The 23,368-nt window shown below is 31.9% G+C and overlaps 1 protein-coding gene across 1 annotated transcript in view; it reads left to right on the top strand.

The window, feature by feature from the left end:
• The window catches only part of HELRODRAFT_128997 (hypothetical protein), a gene marked incomplete at both ends in the record, with an annotated part of 57,920 nt that overhangs the window by 8,867 nt on the left and 25,685 nt on the right, over positions 1-23,368 (top strand). Inside the window, 3 exons of the mRNA XM_009015318.1 lie at positions 17,455-17,552; positions 21,433-21,565; positions 21,997-22,123. Coding sequence (XP_009013566.1) covers positions 17,455-17,552; positions 21,433-21,565; positions 21,997-22,123 — 358 coding nt within the window. The remainder of the gene's footprint in view (positions 1-17,454; positions 17,553-21,432; positions 21,566-21,996; positions 22,124-23,368) is intronic.

Here is a 23,368-nt window from a genome sequence, read left to right as displayed (position 1 = left end):
GTTAACTGACAATTTGTTTTTCCCAATTCGTCAATTCATCATCATTACCGCTGACCACTCAACGGTCAGTGGATGGTCATTTCGTGGAAACTTGAAGATGTTGAACCCCCATCCCCATCCCCACCCCCACCCCACCTCCCCCACCACCACGTTTGGATGAATGGCTCTCGTTAAGTACATTTATAAATTGCGTTTTTTGTGTAGTGTTTGTTAGTGTTTGTATGTGTGATTATACGTTTGTGGGGATTGGGTGCATATATATATATATATATATATATATATATATATATATATATATGTTTATTTGTGTGTGTATATATGTGTGTTTGTGTGTGTGTGTGGATGTATGTAGGTGTGTGAGTAGGTGCTGTGTGTGTATTTGTGTATGTATGTATGTATGTGTGTGTGTGTGTTGTGTGTTTGTGTGTGTGTTTGTGTGTGTGTGTGTGTGTGTGTGTGTGTGTGTGTGTGTGTGTGTGTGTGTGTGTGTGGAGAAATGTGAATTATTTTAATACTAAGAAGACGACTTCGATTCTTCTACGGAAGATTGCTTCCGTTGGTTTTTTTTTTAGTATGATAAAAAGTTTGTTGGAAAAGTTAATGTTTGTTTTTTAAAGAGAGCAAACACGCCAGATCATTTCCATTATCTAAAAATATTTTTAAAACAACTCTTTTACTAACTTATTTTCATATCCCTTTAAAGAATTTTAAATAATTCTGTAACATCTTCGACTTCCCATCGATCCATTCAAATTAAATTTGTTGCTAAGAGAGGCAGATTAAAAAGCAAAAGAACTGAACAACTCTCAAGAAAAAATTATTTTGAAGGCTTTTTGAAATTAGAAATTAATTAATTTCTAATTTCAAAAATTAATTAATTAATTAATTCTAAAAATAAAGAGAAGGGCTGGTTTGGAAAATAATTGAGGTTGTTTGAGGTGCTGACAGTTCTAACCGAAGTTATAATATAATATCATAGGTAGGAGTATACAATTAATGGAATTTATCATCAACACGAACTGCTATCACGATGTGTAACATTTTTTATTTCACATTTGAAATAGATTAAAATTTATTTTTTATCTCAGATTTCAAAATATTAATAATTAATAGATTTAACTTAATTTTTTATTTCTACATTTATTTGCTGTATAAGTTTTGTATTTAAAATTAAAATCACCTCTAGTCACGTCACTGTCGGTTTTGAATTAGAAGTGGATATGTCTGTCATTTTTGTTTTTGTCATTTTTTTTGCAATTTCAACATTGCTGTAGCCGTTGATGTTACATTAATGATTGATGTAATGACCTACATTAACTTTTGCGTCATATTAACATCGACACAGCAACAACGACAACAACAACAACAACGATAACATCATCTTCAACAAAACAAACAACAATAACAACATCAACATCAACAATAACTGTTGTTCAGTGAATTAATGAACACAGTTCCCTCAATGAATTTGATTTAATAATAATAATTAATTTTTTCGACGAATTGCTGATTTCTCTGTGTCTTACCATTCCTCATACATCTCCATCCCTGTTCTTTCTTTTGCACTGGCTACCTTAAAATAAAATAAAAAATAATTTTAAAAATTTGCACATTAAGATAAAAATTTCAGCCTGATAGTGAAAATAAGAAGATAAAGATAATGGTGACGAGGGTGATGATGATGATAATAAGACGACTATGATGATGATGATGATGCTAATGATGATGATAATAATGAGATGACGACGATGTTGATGGTGATTACTCTGATGACAACAATACTCTTCCTTATTTAATGATTTACATGTCTGACAGGCATATCAATAATGAGACGATACATCAAAATATCAAAGAAATGGCAACAGATATCACGATGACGATAATGATGAGGATGATGATGATGATGAAGACGTTAATGATGACGAGGATGATGTTTATGATGATGATGACGATAAGGAGGATGATAATGGTAATGATGATTATGAGAATGGTAATGATGATGATGAGAATGAGGATGATGATGATAATTATGGGAAAATTATGATAATGAGGTGTTAGTAACGATGTTTGCTATATAGACGATCATGATGGTGACGATGATGAAGGTGGTGATGGTAGTGGTGAAGATGATGACGTCAATGATGATGACGATGATGACGATGATATCAGCAGTGATGAAACCAAAGTTATGATGATCGTGACGAAGGATGCAGAGTATGTAGTTCAGTGATGATATTTTTGATGATAAACATAACTGAAAGCAGTGATAGCAAGGCCATTGCAGAAATGAGAGAAAATAACATCAGGCGAAAAATTACGAAAAATTACCTACAAAACTCTCATGGCTGGATAACAAAATAAATAAACAAAAACGAAAATTATTCACATTGTGGTAACCATGGAAACATCACTTTAATGATGACTTCAACATCTGCATCATTCAAATCACTAACTCTATGCTGTAACCACAATGACATCATTTTAATAATGACATCAACACCAAATCTCACTCAGCTCATCAACTCAATGCTAGCATCAGCAATGACATTAACCTGCGAATAGCATCCAACTTAACGATCGTCATTAACACGCTCACAGGCCTTAAAATGATAAAAACCTGATGAAAACTTGGCACGAAATTGATATCACGTTTTTTGTCATCATCAGCATTCTTCCTCTTATTTTTATTGTTTTATTATCTATATAAAAATAATAATAATAATAATTATTATTATTATTATTTGGTATTATTATTATTATTAATGCCCGTCAATAAAAAAAGACGTTCCCATATAATATCGAAGACCGAAAGTCGTATAAAAATAACGAATGTAAGTGTTGATATGTGCAAGTGTTGCTATGTGAGTGTATATGTGTGTGTGAGTGTGTGCGAGTGTGTGTGTGTAGGTGTGGTGGGTATGTGTGTGTTAGTATTTTTGAAAATTGTTACGAGTGCCTGTTGTTACGCATGTCTGGGTATTTTTTGTTAGATTGCTCGTTGGCTTGATAGTTTTTGTTAGTTGATTGATTGCTGTGCAAATCATTCATCGCGTGTGTGTGCCTGCGTGTGTGCGTGCATTTATTTTTATGTAAATTCGCGTAGAAATGTGCGTGAAAGTATGGGTGAGTAAACGTGCGTACGTGCGAATACGCGTCAGTTCACGTGACTCTGATGCGAAATTGTGTGTTAGTGTCTGTGAATGTCTGTGAATGTTTGTGTGTTTGTATAGGTGTTATTGCTTTCTAAGTGTATAATAAGTTGATAACACTTGTCTCTTTCTTTCAACTGTTTGTTTGAAAGATTTTTTTGTAAGTGAAAGGCTACCTAGAAATGTAAAATATCTTGAGTGATAAAAATACTTCATTGCAATGCACTGTGCAGTTCTTAAGTTCTCTGTATAAAAAATATGTTATTTTTGCTGAATGACATACAGCATGATACATGCAAGTAAGTAAGTTGAATGATATATATCACGCACGATGCACGTAAGTTAAGTCGGTACGTCATCGCCATGAGAGGTATCATCCAACTTGGTTTGATGTTTATTTTCTGGTCAGTTGGCGTGATTCTGATGAAGATCATGATGATAATGATGATGATGGTGGCGATGATAATGATGTTTGTGATGAAGATCGTGATGATAACGATGATGAAGGCTGTGAAAATCATTTTGACGATGATGATGATTAGTGTAAATGATATGACGCTGCTTGTTGTGGACTAATAGTGATGATGGTTGAGGAGCTGGTGTTTGAAATGATGATGACGATGGTTTAAGTAATTAAGTCTACTTAGATGGTGAAAAGAGATAGGTCAGGATAATACAAAAGTGATTTATGACATCCTAATCATAATCGTAATCCTCATCGTAATCCTAATCGTAATCATCATCATAATCATCATCGTCGTCATCATCATCCTCACCATCATCATTACCCTTTTTTTCTTTCTTTTCCCTCTCCTCCATCGTTCAGTGCTGTCGGCAACTTAAGTGCCCAAAAAAGGAATTACTCAAGTTGCGCGTTGACATCTGCTATTAAGTTGTTTACCACGTCCTTTTCTCTTTCATTTATCGATCCATCACTCCATAAAAGAGTTTTCATTACATCTATCTGTCCGTCCATCTTTGTTTCAAATTGTCTCTCTTTTTTGTCAGTATCTTTCCATCCATCCATCCATCCATCCATCCATCCATCCATCCATCCATCCATCCATCCATCCATCCATCCATCCATCCATCCATCCATCCATCCATCCATCCATCCATCCATCCATCCAATCCATCCATCCACTCATTACCTTTATTCCATTATTTTATAACATGTAAACCTTCAGCGGACTTTGAGCATTGCTTGTCGATTAATTTAATAACAACTAATATCTATCTAACATGCCTCTCATAGATCATTTAGGAAATAATTTTATTATTTGCTGAAAATTTGTTTGAACTTGGAATATTTCTGTTTAAGTGGCCATACTAGATGAATTTTATATAAATTCTATTATGGTTATCCTGCTTTCTTTTAATTTTTAATTTGAGAAGCTAATAAAATTTCGTTTCGTTTTACTAAGATTGAAATAATTGGAAGAGTAGTTGGTAGCATTTCAATTTAAAATGAGTGAATGTCATTCAAGTGGAGGTTGTACGAGTGACTCCGAGTGCTGATGGGACTTACGGCTTGCTGGTTACAAATTTGGGCACTTCCATGTCCTGATATCGGCGCTAACGTTAGTGTCGATAAGGATACTGACGACGATGATGATGACGTAATGATAAGCACGATGACGTCATAAGTGATGCATTCGAGGATGACTTTAATGCTGGCAGCAGCAGCAACGACAGTAATGATGGCATCAATATGACAATTACAACGATGATGATACGACGGCGATGACGATGATTGCAACGTCAACATGAAGATGAAACACTGCAACTCTGTAACAACATCAATCAATCAATCATACGTACAAATTATCGACAACTTTAATGATGATGATGCGCAACAGACGTGATGTCATTTATAATCGAATGAGAGACAAACACAGAGAAACGAATGCAGAGAGTATTTGCAATTCAAACTACTTTCTAGGTTTTACAATTGTATTGCTAATGCTATTTATATATAAAAATATATATATATATATATATATATATACATACATATGTGTATATGTTTGTGTATGTTTGTATGTTTATGTCTGTGTATTTATAATACGTGAGATGCGAATATAAAATAAAAGTGAGTCATGCTGAAAATTGTACCATAAGAAGCATTGATTTAACAGCTCAGCGGTCGGCTTTAATTAAATTATAATTAAGTTTTCCATGTTGCTAAAATTTTGGTGCTCTCTAGTTGCTATCTGGTGTATATATTTATTTATTTATTTTGCACTGAATGTTGTCCTAATTCATCATGATATTTGATTGAGAAGCACTCGTTTAACATGTGTTAACATGATGCATACGAACATGCAAACAAGCATGCGGAAAGAAGGAGAACCTGAAAAAGGACGTGAATTCCTTATAAACCAACATTGGATTTACAATTTCAGATTTGCTGGCATTTATTTTTAGAAAATTCATTTAAAAGAACAATGAAGTTCGAAAAATTCACTGTAACATAGTACAACTCGACGAGACATATCTAACTAAAATCATCATAGATCTAATTTAAAGTACAATTCATTTGAGAAATTAAATAAAAAACTAATGAAATGAAATGTAAGGTAATGAGATGTAATGTAATGAGATGTGATGTAATGTAATGTGATGTGATGTGATTGGAAGTCAATTTAGCGCCGGTCCACTTTTACAGTAACACCCTCTAAGGCCTTTTTAATCAGGAGAGCACATTAAAACGTCACTCTGATGTCGCTCTGCCTTGTGCTATCAACAAATTTTTTTTTCAAAGTTTAAAGTTGAAAAATATTCAATTTATTTAATATTTAATTTTTTTTTTAGTCATCTAAAAATAATAAAACATCAAATTTTGTCTGTACATTTAAATCAATTAAAAAGATTTAAAACCTAACCACATGCATGAACTAATGATGCACAAACTTAGTCTCTTCTCTTTCTCTCTCTCTCTCTCTCTCTTTTCTCTATCTATCTATCCATCTTATTTTCTCTTTTTTCTATTTTTCGTTTTTTCTTCTTTTTCTAATTCTTACACACACACACACTCACACACACACACACACACTCACACACACACACACACACGCACACACGCACACACACACACGCACACACACACGCCTACACAAGAATGCATCCAACAACACATGGCCCATTCATTCATTCATTCACGCAAACAAACACACAATCACGTACGTACGCACATGCACATGCACACTCATCTTTTAAAAAAGTACAAAGCCTCTCAATCAAGCAGACAAACATCTGAATATTCGTAGTAAACACTTTGCATTGCCGAGACACATCTAGCACATCAAACAAACTCTTTGTCTTCATCCTACCCAGCTTGTGTATTCAAAGGAAATGACTTTAACTACCATGAAAAACAAAGATTTTTATCTTGATTTCGTAGTAATGCAAAAAAAAATTCCTACTTACGTTCAGGTTCTTAATTGGTTTCGTTGGAAAAATTTGTCTCTGCCATTCAAATCAAGTTGATGTTATTGCGGCTGGTTCTTATGTTGTTGTCATTTGAGTTGTTATTGTTGATGTTGTAATTTATGTAGTTGCTGTTGATGTTGTTATAATTATTATCAAAAAATTAAATGACATTAAATTCGGGTCTTTAAGTTTATAATTCTGTAGCACTTACAAAATGAACTTTTTTCTAAATAAAATATTTTGTTAACATTTTTTTTCTGAAAAAATTTTACTTCCATTTTAATAATTTCAATATGTTTCGGATACATTTTAAAAGTTTTGTTTTACAAAATTCAATTCTGCTGATGTTAATTTGTAAACAAATATAATTTTTTTTTCTAAAAGCAATAAACTTTATTTCATTGAACAAAAGTTGTCGTATTATTATCGACCAAAACTTTTTCAAATGTTATGAGGAATCGTTCATGTAAGCGAAACCCTGCAAAGGACAAAATATACTTTGACTTTTGTTAACGAGAAAAAAATCTGATTAAAAAATAGACAAACAACAAACGATTGCTGCTAATGTATAAAATAAAAACAATCACACAGTCAGACAGACAGACAAAACAAACAGACAGACAGCAACAAAATCATTTTCCCATTCAATCAGGAATCACATGCGTGCCAATGCGTTAAAAACATTCATGACCACATCATACACCACACACACACGCACACACATTTACACACGCACACACACACGGTTTACAAATAAAAATTGTACAGCACAATAACGCGAAACACATACAAATATGCATCAACACACATGAAACAAAGAGAAGAACATATATTGATTTAGAAACACGGAAATTAAAAAAATTCCTTAATAGAGAGGATTTTTTTCGTAATGAAAAATGTCCTGAGTGCAGTTAGTGCATGTCTCCGCGAAGCTATGGCGAGGTACGATGGGAAGATGATGATGACGTGAGAACATTTTATTATAGTGATCGTGGTGTTAGAAAAAATTTTGTATTTTGGTGACACTATTAAATTATGGTGGTAGTGGTGAGGATGAAAAATAAAATTTAGTACACAAATCTTCACCAATAATTTTTCATCTTAATCTATTCTTATCTTTCTATCTATTTGTTTTAAATGGCAAAATAGTTGATATGATACAGATGATTAGATCTATTTATCCTAACATGTGAATGAATTGCATTAATTAATAGGTCAATTTGATGAATATCAATAATTAATCTATTAATTAATCATAGTGTAAATGGGAGGTCATTGAGATCGAGATGAAAGTAAAGTGAAAGTGAATGCACCATAATGATGGCACGCTATCACTATAACACATGCGAACATCTACTAGCGTTGCATATTTTACATGGAAAACAATGTTTACATTACTTTCGTTATTAATATGCAATTAAACTTTATTAAAAATTATCTTCATTTATGAGTAACTATGATAATCAACATAACGTCATGAGACTAACATAATGACGTCATTTCCGTATCGTTGAGATTATATTATAAAGAGCGCTATATAAATATTAGGGCTAATATTAATTCACCGGCATGCGAACACATGTGTTCGTTAGTTATTAAATTTGTTCAGGGAATTTTTTTTTCTTTTTTTTTTTTGGAAATTCTTTTTTTTCAGAAATTTCGTTCCTAAAAAAAGATTATGTGGTGGGGAGGGGTTTGACACCTGGGCATCGTTAGCACACTACATCGATTCGATGATTAATTACAGACATCTATTTATAATTATTTTTTTAAAGGTACCAAATATTATGGGTTAGATACGTGAAAATTTATTTATAGGTGTTTATTTATAGAATTCTAATTGAAGGATTTTACTAAAAATAACAAAATTGAAACTGTAAATATTGACCCTAAATGTATGTTTTGTGGGTTTGAATAGTTTGAATTGCGAATTTTAACAATTTTTATTTGATGAGAAAATTGAGAAATAAAATATTCATCAAATTGAACCTAGAAACCTTGATACTGCCTTGAGAAATTCTTGCAAGCATTAGGCGAACATTCTTTCTCATTATTTAAAATTTTACCCGGAGGCAAAACTTTAAAATCATTGATTGAAGAAATTTTATTTTCTAAGAATCCTCACGCATGAGATTTAACATATTCACATGGTTGTTGATATTTACAAGCCTCCAGTAAATGTACCAGTTGATCTATTTATGCCTCTTCACACATTTGAACATTTCACAACTGTTTAGTCGATCACAATTATAAGCTATCATTATTATATGAAAATCATTTATTTGCCAAAAATCCACGTTTTGTATCTTGACAATTTTATCTTTTAGAAGTCGATAATGAAACTTTAAATAACAGAAACCAAATTAATGAACGTTAAGTGCTTCTTTGAATGCTTCGGAAGAATTTTCATTTTTTTCTATAAGCTGAAATATCAAGTATCTCGTTTTATCACTCTATGTTGAAACGTTCTTTTTGATCGTACGAAATATTCTTACAGGAAACCAACTAACTGTCTCATAAATGTTAGGAATGTATTCATAATAAAATGCTGGACAAACATGTTTCAACTTTGCAAAAATAATAAAAACATACTGTTTTATTTAATTTATTTTGTTATTGGAAAACCTCAAAAAATAATTTTGTCAAGTGACAAATGAAGACAAAAAGATCAATTCTTACGCTTTTAGCGAAGGCTCAAAGAGATGATTGAAACACGAATTTCCCAGTGAAATTCAATTCAGCAGCAGCACGTAAATAACTGATGCAAAAATATTGATTTGAACAATGCTCAACTTATTTATTTATGCGGTTTTCTGCCAACAGGTCTTAACATACTGAAAAGCAATTATTTCAGAGGATGGAAATCGTATTTTTTAAGAAACTTGCAAAAATAAAACTAATTTTATGTTTTTGGATTAACCAAAAGTATTTTAAAATTTTAAACAAAACGAAAAACAAATCCTAAGAAATAAAATGCATTAAGCTGCCGATGAAAATTGAATTCTCGCAAGCGATGTAGTACTTCATTGATCATTTCACGATCAAGTTCAGCTCGGGGCAGAGCATTCCCCGACACATACTTAAGTAGCAGGTACTCAATCGCTCGCTGCATAATGATTTATGTAATTGTTTTCATCTATTTATATACTTGTATTTATTTATTTATTTATGTAACTGTATTTGAGTGTTTCAAATATGTATTCATACAGAAGTTGATTTTATTGCGAAACTTCAAATACACACACACACTCACACACACACTCTCATACACTCAAATCCAAACATTCACACAAATCTACACACACAAAAAGGCGATGTTTTGAAAATTCAGTCCTGTCGCATAAATTATTAATTATTATTATTATTATTGCATAATAAAACAGTTATTAGATTAATTATAAAAGTTCATGATTTTATGCGTTAACGGAATAAATAATGATTTCTGCTGTAATATTGATTTATTTCATACAATTATACAATTTTAAATTTATTTAATTTTCAAAAATCAATGTTTAATAACATCACAATTCATTTGAGTGAGCAAAAGTGTTATTATGTATCATTGCTGCTCCAGCATTTAAATGAAACTTTCAAACCACGCGAACACGATGTTTGTGTATGACATCATATCAGCCGCTGAATCCTTATGGTTACTGAACGATGTGGTGCATCGTCATTGTTGTTATTTTTAGTTGTTTAGAATGTAATATAGAATGCAGCAAACCGTTTTGGAACAATTTCAAAAAGGCAGTTGGAACAAACAAAAAACAAAATGGTGCTCAAATAAACGAAGATGAAAGTAAATATATAAATAAATATACAAACACAGAGAAACAAAATCATTCAACGACACATTGCAACCCGTTCACATATGTGCATAATATCAACACGTTCTGAAACATCATATGTACAGACATAAAGACATACAAACGCGTTCACACAGAGAGACGTACAATCAGACAAGCGTACATTAGGAGAGAGAGACGAATAAACAAACAAAATCAGAAACGTGCCGGAATACATTTGATTACTCCATATAAAATTGTGGGAGCATTGAGAAGAGGTGTGCTGTGCATTTGTGATGAATGAGAAGTTTATTCATTGAATGTAGAACGAAATTTATTGGAACCTGCTTAATGAAATGGAAGCTTCATTGATGATTAAGTTCGAAACTCTTCATTAAGTTTTTATAAATATTATAACGTTACATCCTGTGCCGACCAAATTGTGTGAAGTGTTTCTATTTAAAGTCAGTAAAACTTGGTTTTTAAACCAGAAAAACCAGATAAAAATCGACAAAATATTGACGTGATAAGCCAAAAAATTCATCGGCTCAATTTTTGGCCACACTAGCAAACATTTGCTTCATTTCTTGACCCTCCGTAAAATTTCCAAATGTGTGAAATATAAACCTTGAAATTTCGCCCATTTTTCAACGCCGTCCTAATCATCCGCCACTGGTTGAGCCAAACTATTTTGAAGATATCAATTGCTCGGAAGCAAGAGAACACAAATGCATTGTAATAATTTGAAGTTGAGCCAGCAACATTGAAGGTCGTTGTATTGCCAGTGCTGAAAGTATCTCAATGGTTGCATTTATGCAACTGTTGCTTGCTACAATTTCATGGAAGCTGCAAACGCAGTAACAATTTTTAGTTTATTTCTTTCGAATCGTTCCAACATTTTCGAAAAAAGTCGCTCCATTTGTTGACAATTGCAGTTAAAAACCACGCCAATCTAGGCAACCATCAACACGAACTGGAACTACAAATAAAATAATTACGTTGCATGGCATCATTAAATATGAAAGCAGAACTTTTCATAAAACAACGCAGTAATTTCATTTTTCAGGTTTTTTTAAACAATTTCATTACTATTTTCTTAAACATTATTTTTATAAATTTCATCCAACAATATAAACTCAATTAACGCATAATTTCTCAACCACAACTGACCTAAAACATTAGCCGTGGCATCAACAACAGCATCAAACTTTTAAACATCTCTTTGAAAATTTTAGTATCAAAAAATAACAACAACATATCAATATTGAAAAATCAACAAAAAAAAAAACAACGATAACTGCAACAACAACTGCAACAACATTAGCAAGTAGTCATAAACATTACTATCGAGGCACGAAAATTGCATTTAGCAGCATAATCATTAAATGTCTTCATACTTGCAGTAAGCCAACCAACCAACCAACCAAACAATCAACCTGCATATCTTTAAGTGTCATATTCAACTCACTATTAATCCAAAATACATTCCATCATTTTGCTGTTCTATTATTCATTGCATTCATTCATCCATTCATTTACAGATCCATTTATCTTTTCATTCATCCATCTATTCGCCCGCCCATCAATTTATCCATCCATTCATACACAAATTCAATCATTTATTCACTAGTCCATCATCCAAACTATCCATACATTCATCCATACATTCATTCATCATTCATTTATTTGTTCGTTCGTTCGTTCGTTCATTCAGTCATTTATTCTTCCTTAAATTTGCATTTCATTACTGAGAAGTTCAAATTTCATAATCGAGTAACCATATCTTCTTCTGCATGCTACAACCAAAAATTGCATACATACAAACATACAAACAAACAAACAAACAAACATACAAACAAACATACATACATACAAGCATACATACAAACAAACACACATACAAAAATACAAAAATACATACATACAAACATAGCATACATACATACGCACAAAAAAGCATAGCTGATTTCTCTAATTTAGTAAAAAGGTTTTGACGAAAAAATTTAGATTGACAAATTCAGTGCAAATTAAGGTAATGAAATTTAATTTTTTAAATTAGTCTGGCGCAAAAATATATTAAAAAAATTAATTAGTAATTAATGTTTATTAAACACTTTTGAAAATGTTCTCAAAAACCGTTGATACGTACATAATATTTTTTATTTTTCGCTTTCATTGGTTCTGGATGACATAATGTCACGTCGCATAAATTTTACACCTGCTTCAATTCACTCTTCTTTCATGATAATTATAATATTTAATATGATAATAATAATATATATTATTATTGTTATAATAATAATTGTTAATTAAAGTAGTAGTAGTGGTATTATTGTCATAGTTAACATTCTTTATGACTTATTATATGTATATATTATCGGTGTTGACGAAAATTTATTTTTTTTCCTTATTTTTGGCAGATATTCGCAAAAAACTTATCTTTTTGTGTGACTGAAAATTGGCATTTTACAACAATTTGTTGACAAATCAAGCCTGGTTACTAGCGTCGTAGGTGTTTTGTTGCTGGACTCGAGAAAATAAATTTATTTGTTGTTTGAGTGTGTTCGTTGTAGAGTTGTAGAAGATGTTGTTAATGAGTTGCTGATTTTGATGGGTCGTTGATGTGTTGTTGATGTTGACAATGTAGTCATGTTGTTGCTCATTAGTTAGAATAATGAATTAACTCTATGTGTGATTTATTTGTTGTTGTGCGTTCGTTGTTTATGTCTTGTTGATTTGAGTTTGATATTATTTGTGTCGTTGATGTTTTGTTGGTGAAATGTTAATGTGATTTATTTATTGCTGTGTGTTTGTGTCGAATGTCTATTTATCTTGCTACTGTTTGCGTCCTTCGTTATTGCATTTTTTGTATGGCGCGTTTGGAGTTTGTTGTTTGATGTGACATCGTTTTTATAAAATTGTCTGCTTTGTTGGGATTTTTTGCTCGAGCTTACTGGTTAGTATTTTTATGAGTTGTTACTGTTTGAAAAATGATTAATACAAAAATAAGTTTTGTGATGCTTAAAATGACCAGCTGCCACTAGTGACAATGTATTTCAAAAGTGAGCGTCACCAATTACTTTATCACCATCATACTCACCCATCAAACCCTACCATCATTTTCATCACTAACTGATTATGGTAATCATAATCATCATCATCATTTTCACATTATCATCACCATCACATTATCATTACCATAATCATCACCACAATCATCACCGTCATCGTCACACAACCGCCATATTGCTTCTGTCATAAAGACATATGCCCAAGAAAGACAGAAACTAATGCGTGCAAATGCATTCCTGCGCTATAGCAGGCAGGCAGTCATCAAATTTTTTTTATGAAAAAGAGACAATAACATCTTCCACCTTACTGCTTCTAATTAACTGCACGTCTGCATGTTACCATTATTTGCACTCATTCTATTGTGCGTCTTACTTGATGCAATTAATATCGTTCTTCATGTTGCATACTAAATTTCTGAAGCGGCTGATGAACTAATTTTTAGTTATTTTTTTCTACCTTTTATTGTTTTATTCTGCGAGTTGATTGGCGACACGTGAAATTATTGTATATTACCTAATTAATTCCTACTGCACACAAGGTATTTGTGATTAGATGAGGATATGAAAGAACTCTGAGAATTTTAACGTAATTAAAGTTTTTCATATAGTTTGAGTACTAAAAAAATAAATTATGCTGAAGAACTATGCAATCATTTGACATTTCAGTCTACCATTAAAAAAATGTTTTTCAGCGGGAGGCTTTTTAAAATAATTATTAAAACGCGATCAATTGCGTAAACAAAAAAAATCTGAACAAACATCACTCAATTTTAAAAATATTTCACAAATTTAAATAAATTATATTATCCCAACCAACAAAATAATGTTCATATTAATAAATATAACAGTGAACAAGTGACAGGTTAACATTTAACGAGTCAACGAGCAACGAGCAGATGTTTAGCAGATCAATAATTCAAAATATTTCTATCATTGCAAGCAGGTGTGTGTTGTACTGTACTCTCTACTGAAGGCTCCTACATGTACACATGTGCACTTTACATGTTACTGTACGTACAAGAACATGTGTACTCTATTTATGTCTACGTACGTACGTACTTACATTTAAACTTGAACATACCTGCAACATCGCCAATGCCTAAAAGAAATACTTTAGATATATGATAGTAAGTGCAGATTATTACGAAAATCAAATAATGGAGGTCTGTCATCATTTCACTACACGACTTCAAATACATTTTTCACAAATTATTATAAAGCCATCAGACGATACACGCAAAAAAACAAAAAAATTGAAAGAGGACACATAGGAACGCATCTAGACAACTTACTCCACTACATATAAACACACAACTGTCCTATCACTAAAAAACTCGCCGATAAAAAATAGGCAGTGTAGGATATAAAATTCAGTGTACACAGAAATACATCTATACAAACATCCAGAAACATACACTTGGGCAAAAATATTCAATTATCCGTAAATACAATGCACACGTGCTCGAGCGTACAAAAATACAAAAGATTTATATCCAAACAAGCAGACATGCAGACATACAAATATACAAAAAGGCAGACATACAAAACATGCAAACATACATCCATGCTGATATACAAACGTACAAACAAGCATGCAGACAATGCAAACATTCACATCTGGAACTTCATCAACGTTTTTATTTGACCATCGCCATCATCCCCATTATTTTTTTTCAAAATTATTTTAATCGATTTTTTAGGAAAACTCTTTCTTCAAGCCACACAAAATATATTTTCATTTTTAATTGAAAATTATACATTGGAATGTTTTACCTGACATATATGGCACTGCTGCATAGGCCGATTCATCATCATTACTACACTTGCACTGATTATTGTTACATCCAACAATTTTGTATGCCTCCTTCAATTTGTTCTCTTCTTTCTCTTTCTGTTTTTTTTCTTATCAATATCATCATCATTTGTCCCATTATTTAATGTGTTTCTTTTTTAAGGATCCATTAATTAAAATGAAATAATGTTTCATTTTCAAACTTCTCAATCTTTGTGTTTTTTTGAAAAAAAACTCTTGTTTTTTATAAATCTTTTTGTTTTTTGAAAAAACTTTTGTTTTTTATAAACTCGAGATACATATTTAAAACTTTTTTTTTATAAATTTAAAATACATTTTTCTCTGGAATGGTATTTCATATATTGGGACATATTTTGAAGTGTCAAATTATGTTTCTGTTATCGTGTGTGTAATTGGTTCACTTAATGATAGGGTAATTGATTTGAATTTTATGAAATAAATAAAGTTTGATGGAATAAATTTCTAGATTAATAAAAAATTTACAGTGCGTGTGTGTATGTGTGAATGTTTGTGTGTGATTTTTTGAGTGTAAATAAGTATGAGTGTACATGTGTGTGTCTGTGTGTGGTGTGTGTGTGTCTCTCTGTGTGTGTGTTGTTAGAGTGTGTGTTAGTGTGAACAAACGAACAAACATATACAAGCAAACCCACCTCGGCAGTAAAATGCTTTTTTGTGAGTCTTTAAAAAAGTAAATGCAAAACAACTAAAACATATTAAAAAATGATTGGCATGGCAAGAATGAATTTTAAAATATTTGCAAATCAATATACAATGATAAAGTTTAATGTATGTTATGTAATGTAACGTTATGTTGTTTTTTTTTTGGAGGTGGCCATACAAGCATTGCTTCAGGTCTCCATTAATAAAATTGTTAAATTGTTAAAAAAAAATTATTAAAAATGTTTATAACTAAGTTATATTTAATAAGCAGTTTTAATGGAATGAACAGATAATGATATTTATTTTGAAATGTCAAAAGTTGATAATTAAATCAAATATTTTATTATTTTATAAACATTTTATAATTATTAAAATTTTATGAGGTGATGCTCACATATAAATAAAGAATTATCTACAAGTTGTTTTGCGAAATAACAACTTTCTGGAAAAATTGTGGCAATCTAACGCCACTGAGAAGAAAAACACAAAAAATGAAAAATGTTGCCCAAGCAAATATTTTGCAAATATTATAACGTCAGCAATTGGGCACTCACGTGACATTTATTGGTGCAGTAACGACTTTTTATGAGAATAATATACTAACTTGCAATATTGTTTGTAATATTATTATTTTACTAAGTAATTAGAAACCAGCAAATTATATTTTGGTGCTCAATGAAATCAGTGATTATGATTTGTTGCAAATAGTTCAACCCTTAATACCTGCTGTGTGGATAAGTTGTTTGTCGTTTATATAACATGCATGCATGCTATTGCTATCATCATTGAGCCCTACTGTATAAACCACGACTACAAATTTTTATCAAGCTGTATAAATCATACCCAGTCGTCCATTGATCAATTTGACTCTTTGCCGGAAAATGTACTATTTTCCATTTTTCTACGTCTCATTCTGAATTAGAAACCCTCCGTTGAATTTTTCTCCATCTGCTTAGCCTCATCTATGAATTTTTTAAGCTCGTTTCTCTGTTCAACAGTCAGATCCTGACTCAGACCAACACGAGACAGATTATCGCCCACTGACTTCATTTTAACAAAATATTTTAGAAAATGACTTCCTTTATCATGACGTCATCAAATTTAATCAAAACTGGTCTTACCACTTTTCTAACCAAGTCTTAACAGCTTCACTACGTTTGATCCATCATAAACACCACCGGTCAGGTGAGTGGAGCTTTGAAGCTGTCGCCATTAAATAAGTAGTCAATAAAAATCAATTCCTTTTTCTTGGTGTTTACAGGCGAGGCTCAGCACAAATAACCGTTTCGATTCTCCTGTGAATGAAATATTCTTGCATTATGAAAAAACAAAATTGTAATGTGAGTAAAATGTAATTGTAATGTGAATAAAATTTAATTTTGATGTAAATAAAATGTAATTTTATGTATTGTATTGTATTGTATTGTAAATAAAATCTACTTTTGATGTAAATAAAACGTAATTTTACTGTATTGCATTGTATTGTGTTGTAAATAAAATGTACTTTTGATGTAAAAAAAACGTAATTCCATTTGTCCAACCAGACAGCAACTTCGTTTTGGGAAATTCGCAGGCCCAAGGCCACCCTATCGTCTACTGTTCCGATGGCTTTTGTGAGTTGACAGGGTACGCTAGGGCACAAGTAAGTGACGTCATTGAGATGATTGTTGTCGTTGGTGCGTTTGTTGTTGTGTGTAGGTGTCTGATATTGTGTGCAGATTTTGTTGTTGTCTGGGTGTTTGTTGTTGTCTGGGTGTTTGTTGTTGTCTGAGTGTTGTTGTTGTTGTGTGTAGGTGTTTTTTGATGTTGTAGTGGTGCTAATGTTAACTTGTGACTCGATGGAAATGTTTGTCTAATTCAATTATTCTTTTAAATATTTAAGATATGATGTCTTTTCGGTAAAGTCACGTCAATAGGATTTGTTTGGAGATTTGTTTAATGCCAGCGCTTTTTGAGTGCAGATGGTTGTAGTTTATAATTTTTAATGATGAGCTGACCAGGCAAATAGACATTGTAATGATGAATAGCTAACAGGGGGTCACCTTGCAAATTAGGATGATAAATGTTACCAAATATTAATGATGCAGTAATCCTTTTGGCTCTGAAGAAGTTTTTAAAAATCTAATCATGCAATGTTCATTTCATGTTTTGCAACCTATTGTTACACTTAGATCAGTAGATGAATAAATAAAATGAATCAATCTATGTCTAATACACGAGTTAACGAATCAATAGAAATTGCATATTAAACAATAACAATTCATTAAATGTTTAACATAAAATTTTTTTATTCGTTTAAAATTTAAAAAAAAGAGAGTGAAATACTAGTATAACTGAACAAAGTTGAAATAATGTAAATGAAAATAAGTAGATAAATGAATGAATGGTTATATAAATAAATGAATGAAAATAGTGAAAGGAAAAAAATGAATGCGTGGATGGACGGATGGATGGATGTGTTGTTATACATACATATGTAATTTTTCATATAAAAATAATTTATTACAATATAAATTGCTTTATTCATCAAAGCTCTGGATTTCATAGCGGTAAAAACATAAGTGGCATCAATTAGCAACGATATAATTAATTGCTGTCTTATTATTTGTTTTGGTTTGTTTTTTAAACTGATAAATCATATTAATTGAATAATCGTGTTGTTATTGTTTGCATTTGCATTGACACATTTCAAAAGTACAATCTACCGTCATTAAAATTCAAAATAATATTTTTAGTTAGGGTCTATTTAATTTACAACTTTCGATGATTGCTTAGCTTATAATCTTCTACTTAGCAACAAGCTAACGAGTTCAAAAAGTCAGTTAGCGGCTGCAGAAAAGATCGGATTACATTGTAATATGACATCTTTGATTGGACGACAAACAAAGTAGCCATCCAATTCATCTAGCGAGTGTAACTGCCTGCTTGTTTGAGTTAATAATAAAAATCTATCGCTTATTTGTTTTGTTCGTTAGTTTTTGTTTGTTTGTTTGTTTGTATGTTTGTTATGTTTGTTCACTTTATTATTCCCTTTTTGTTTCTGTTTTTTTGTGTGATTGTTTCTATTAGTTTAAGCGCTTCTGCGTGCGCGAGTGGATGATAAGGAATGATAATTCGAACGTTGAAAAAGCTATCTGCCCACTTGCAATCATTCATCAATTTGCTTGATGTCGTGATCCAGGCAGGCATTCATCATCAGGCAACTGAGGCATGCAAGGTTTCTTGCTCCTCAGGTTTTTGACACAGCAGCAAAAATTCGTTTTATGACTTCTGATTGGAGGTTGCGTGTTTTGCTGCTTAATTTTCACTATTGCAGTGTTCTTTTTGTTATTTACGTGTAGGATAATTTTGAATTATTGACTTACCAAACTTCATGTTTCTACATGATTTAATACGTCTTATCGTCACATTATTGCTTATAAAAAAATGAAAGCTGTCAGAGTCCTAGCCAATGAGGAGTTTAGTTGCGGTTAAACCTAAACTGAATCTATTTTATGTTCTACAATTTCAAAAGAAACAGTTTTAATTAATTGTAATACAAAAACGTTAGTTCTAACAGGGAAGATTTTTTTTACAAATTTTGTCTATAATTGTTTGAAATTTTATTCCTCATCATACAAGTTACGTCTTAGTTGTTAATCATTAAGTTGCTTGTTGATTTCATAATATTGTTTTTGATAATGTTGTCAGATTTCAACATAATATTTAATTAGGCATTACTCCATTACAAATATTGATACCGCAATCAAGTGGTCATGTGAATTGTAACAAGCAGGTAAAAATTTAAGTTATTTTCCATAAGGTGGCATCATTTAAACATTATATATACATTTTATTATTGTTGTCTCTGATGTTTGTTGCCGGCTTATAATGGAATGAATGTTTCACCATTTCAATTCTTATACTCAACCACCACACATGTTTGTATTGTACAAAATCGCTCCATGCTTTGCCAACTTGGTGTACGAACATCTGCAGATTTCTATAATTCTTTACGTAACGTAAATATAGCTACCTATCTATTACAATAGTTCTTATTTTCTTGCTTTCTTTGTTCAATTCGTTTTGACTGCTACTTCGTCAGACGTCATGTGTTATGTTGCTAAATTGCTGCTGCAGTAGAACAGTTATTGATCACTTTTCAAATTTTCAGATTGTAAGCTTTTATTAAAAGTTTATTTACGTGTTTGAAATTTTTAAATTAAAATCTTTTGTTAGAAGTTTGTTTACGCTATCGTTTGAATGATCTTATTGTAGCCATTAAATTTTTATAATCTGAATCATTCTTTAGATCATTTCGTCATCAAACTTCTCGACACACAAACACACACATCTGATCGAAAATATCGCATTCAGGCATGTCTATTTGTCACTCATCAACATACATATACAAATGAATATAATATAATAAAACTAAATAAACAGAACATAAAGTATATTGAACGACACATGCAACACGGTAATAATTATTATGTGATTATGTAATAAATAAATTTATGTGCAATTTTTTCTACCAAAATAATGCAGTTCAACATTTGAGAACCATCATTAGGAGGAATGGCTTATGAGATGAAAAAATTGAAGTAAATATTTACAAGTTATTATAGTTTTTAGATAGTTCAGACTCACGGACCATACATACGTGCTACATTTACAAATTTAATAGCAATCACACAGAAGTTCAAGAAATAAATAAAAAAAACTCTAAGTGATTATAAACAAACAATCAAGTTGCAAACAAACATTCATTCATTTGTTATCAATCAATCAAACAAACAAACAAGCAATCAAACAAGCAAAGGCAGAACAGCACTGTAGAAGCAAGCGAAACTGGTTGACGATAAAAACTTCGATACTTTATGCAGCTGTTTGCAAAGTTAAAAACATTTCTAGACCAATTTTCAAACACGAAACCGGAACTTAATTAAAAATAAATTTGTTTAAAAAACGCATTCTTGGTGATGATAGCGATGATAGCGAGAAAAACATTCGGTAAGAAGATGAGACATAAAACGTTCACCTGAATAATCAGAGTTTATAAATTTTTAAACAAGCCCTTCTATTTTACTGCATTCACTCGTTGCTATGTTTATGATAGTCTGGTTATTTTATTTGTTATACTGTGGAGTGTTTATAATTATAATGTAGTATTTTGAGATTGTTTGTAATTTGAATTTTTGTTTAGTGAAGAATGTTTTTGCAATGTTTATTGCTATACTTAGATGATCCTGTACAAACTTGTGTTTCAATTATGTTTTGCTAGATCTAGTAGATCCAGTAAATATATATTCATCATTCTGCAGCGATATATAAACAAAATAAAAAAAAACTCCTTCTCTGATAGTAGATCATTGTTGAATTATTAGCCAGGTGTCTGCATTAAAAATTACGACAAAATTGATTAATTACTTTTTTGTTGAATTTTTATAATTTTAAAATTTTTGAAAAAATTTAAATTCATGCCCAATACATCAATGCTTTTAAGTATGCTAACTTGTTTCAAACTTGCAAAACGCCTGCAGGTTATGTCCAAAAACTGTATATGCAAATTTCTCTTTGGTCCGCTGACGTCCGCCGAAGAAATAAAAAAACTTGAAACATCCGTCGAGACCAAATCGGAATTGAAATCAGAGCTTCAACTCTATCGCAAAAATGGTCGGTGTTTTTGAAATTTAGTTGTTAGACTTTTAACAATTTAAATTGTTGTATGTTTGTGTTAACTATTGTTGCTAGTCTAAAATAGAGACTGTACTGTTTTTCTTTCTCTCGTTCAATTTCATTATGTTTTTATTTATTTTTTAATACGTAACTGATTTATAATTACACGATTATCGAGCCTTTTCTAACAAACATTCATCGCCATCATCGTCATCATCACTATTATCATCATCCTCATTATCCTCATAATTATCACCTCCACCATTCTCCTTCTCATCGTCATCATCATCTCCATCATCATCATCGTCATCATCATCATCTTTATCATCGTCATCATCGTCATCATCGTCATCATCGTCATCATCGTCATCATCATCATCATCATCATCACTACCATCATCATCACCATTATCATCATCGTGATGAAGGAACAATGTTCTGGTGCCTTCTGGACATGGTGCCGATAAAGAACGAGAAGGGGGAGGTGGTCCTCTTCCTTGTCTCCCACAAAGACATAACCTTCAGTAGGAAGCATAATGCCAAAACATCTCGTTAGTTATTCATTCATTTATTCAATCATATATAGGAAAAATATGATATACAATTTCAATCTATGATGATATATGATATATAGGAGATATATGATAGACGGAGATATCTAATTACGTACGACTCTCTCTGAGGCTAATTATGCTTCAGCTATCATACAGTGCATTCCAGCAAAAAAGGCATTCAAATGGACTTTTTATTATTTTTATTCATTTTTATTGCTAAATTTATTCTTATTTTGTTTTCAACATTTATTTATTTTTTGTTTACCTATTCCATTTCGCTGAAGCATTTTTTATTTTTGCTGGGGAGTTTTTAATTAGGACAATCACACTGAGCAGAATGGTTCTCGTTCGTTTGCCGTCCTCTTCTGGCACTTCTTTCCAATTTTACAGCAGCAGCAAAATGAGTTTCTCATTTTTTAGTAATTATTTTCGAAAATTTGTTTTGTTTTGTTTTTAATTGCTGTTGTTTTTGTCTGCCTGTGCGCAATTTCAAATCCATCTTTGCAGAGCATTCCGTTGATTGATTGATGGATGAATGGAGGGATGGATTGATTGATTGATTGTTGGATTGAGAGACTGATTGATGAATGGATGAATTGATTGATGGATGGATTGATTGAATAATTGATTGATTGATTGGTTGATTGATTGATATTTTGTTCATTTTTTGTTATTGATGATGGCTCTGTAAACTATTTTCCGCTGTTTAACACTGTAAATTACTGTTCGGTGCCTATTTATTCACTTGTTCAAATGACGAATAAATGGATGGATGGATGGATGGGTGGATTGATGGATGGATGGATAGGTGGATGGATGGATGGATGGATGGATGGATGGATGGATAGATGGATGGATGGATGGATGGATGGATGGATGGATGGATGGATGGATGGATGGATGGATGGATGGATGGATGGATGGATAGATGGATGGATGGATGGATGGATGGATGGATGGATGGATGGATGGATGGATGGATGGATGGATGGACGGATGGATAGACGGATGGATAGACGGATGGATAGACGGATGGATAGACGGATGGATAGACGGATGGATAGACGGATGGATAGACGGATGGATAAACGGATGGACGGACGGATGGACGGACGGATGGACGGACGGATGGACGGACGGATGGACAGACGGATGGACAGACGGATGGACAGACGGATGGACAGACGGATGGACAGACGGATGGACAGACGGATGGATGAATCTATCTATGGATGGATAAATGGCT

This window comes from Helobdella robusta, assembly GCF_000326865.2.
Source record: "Helobdella robusta unplaced genomic scaffold HELROscaffold_15, whole genome shotgun sequence".
NCBI lineage: Eukaryota > Metazoa > Annelida > Clitellata > Rhynchobdellida > Glossiphoniidae > Helobdella > Helobdella robusta.
The sequence above is the reverse complement of the archived record's forward strand: the minus strand, read 5'-3'. Positions and strand labels throughout refer to the sequence as shown.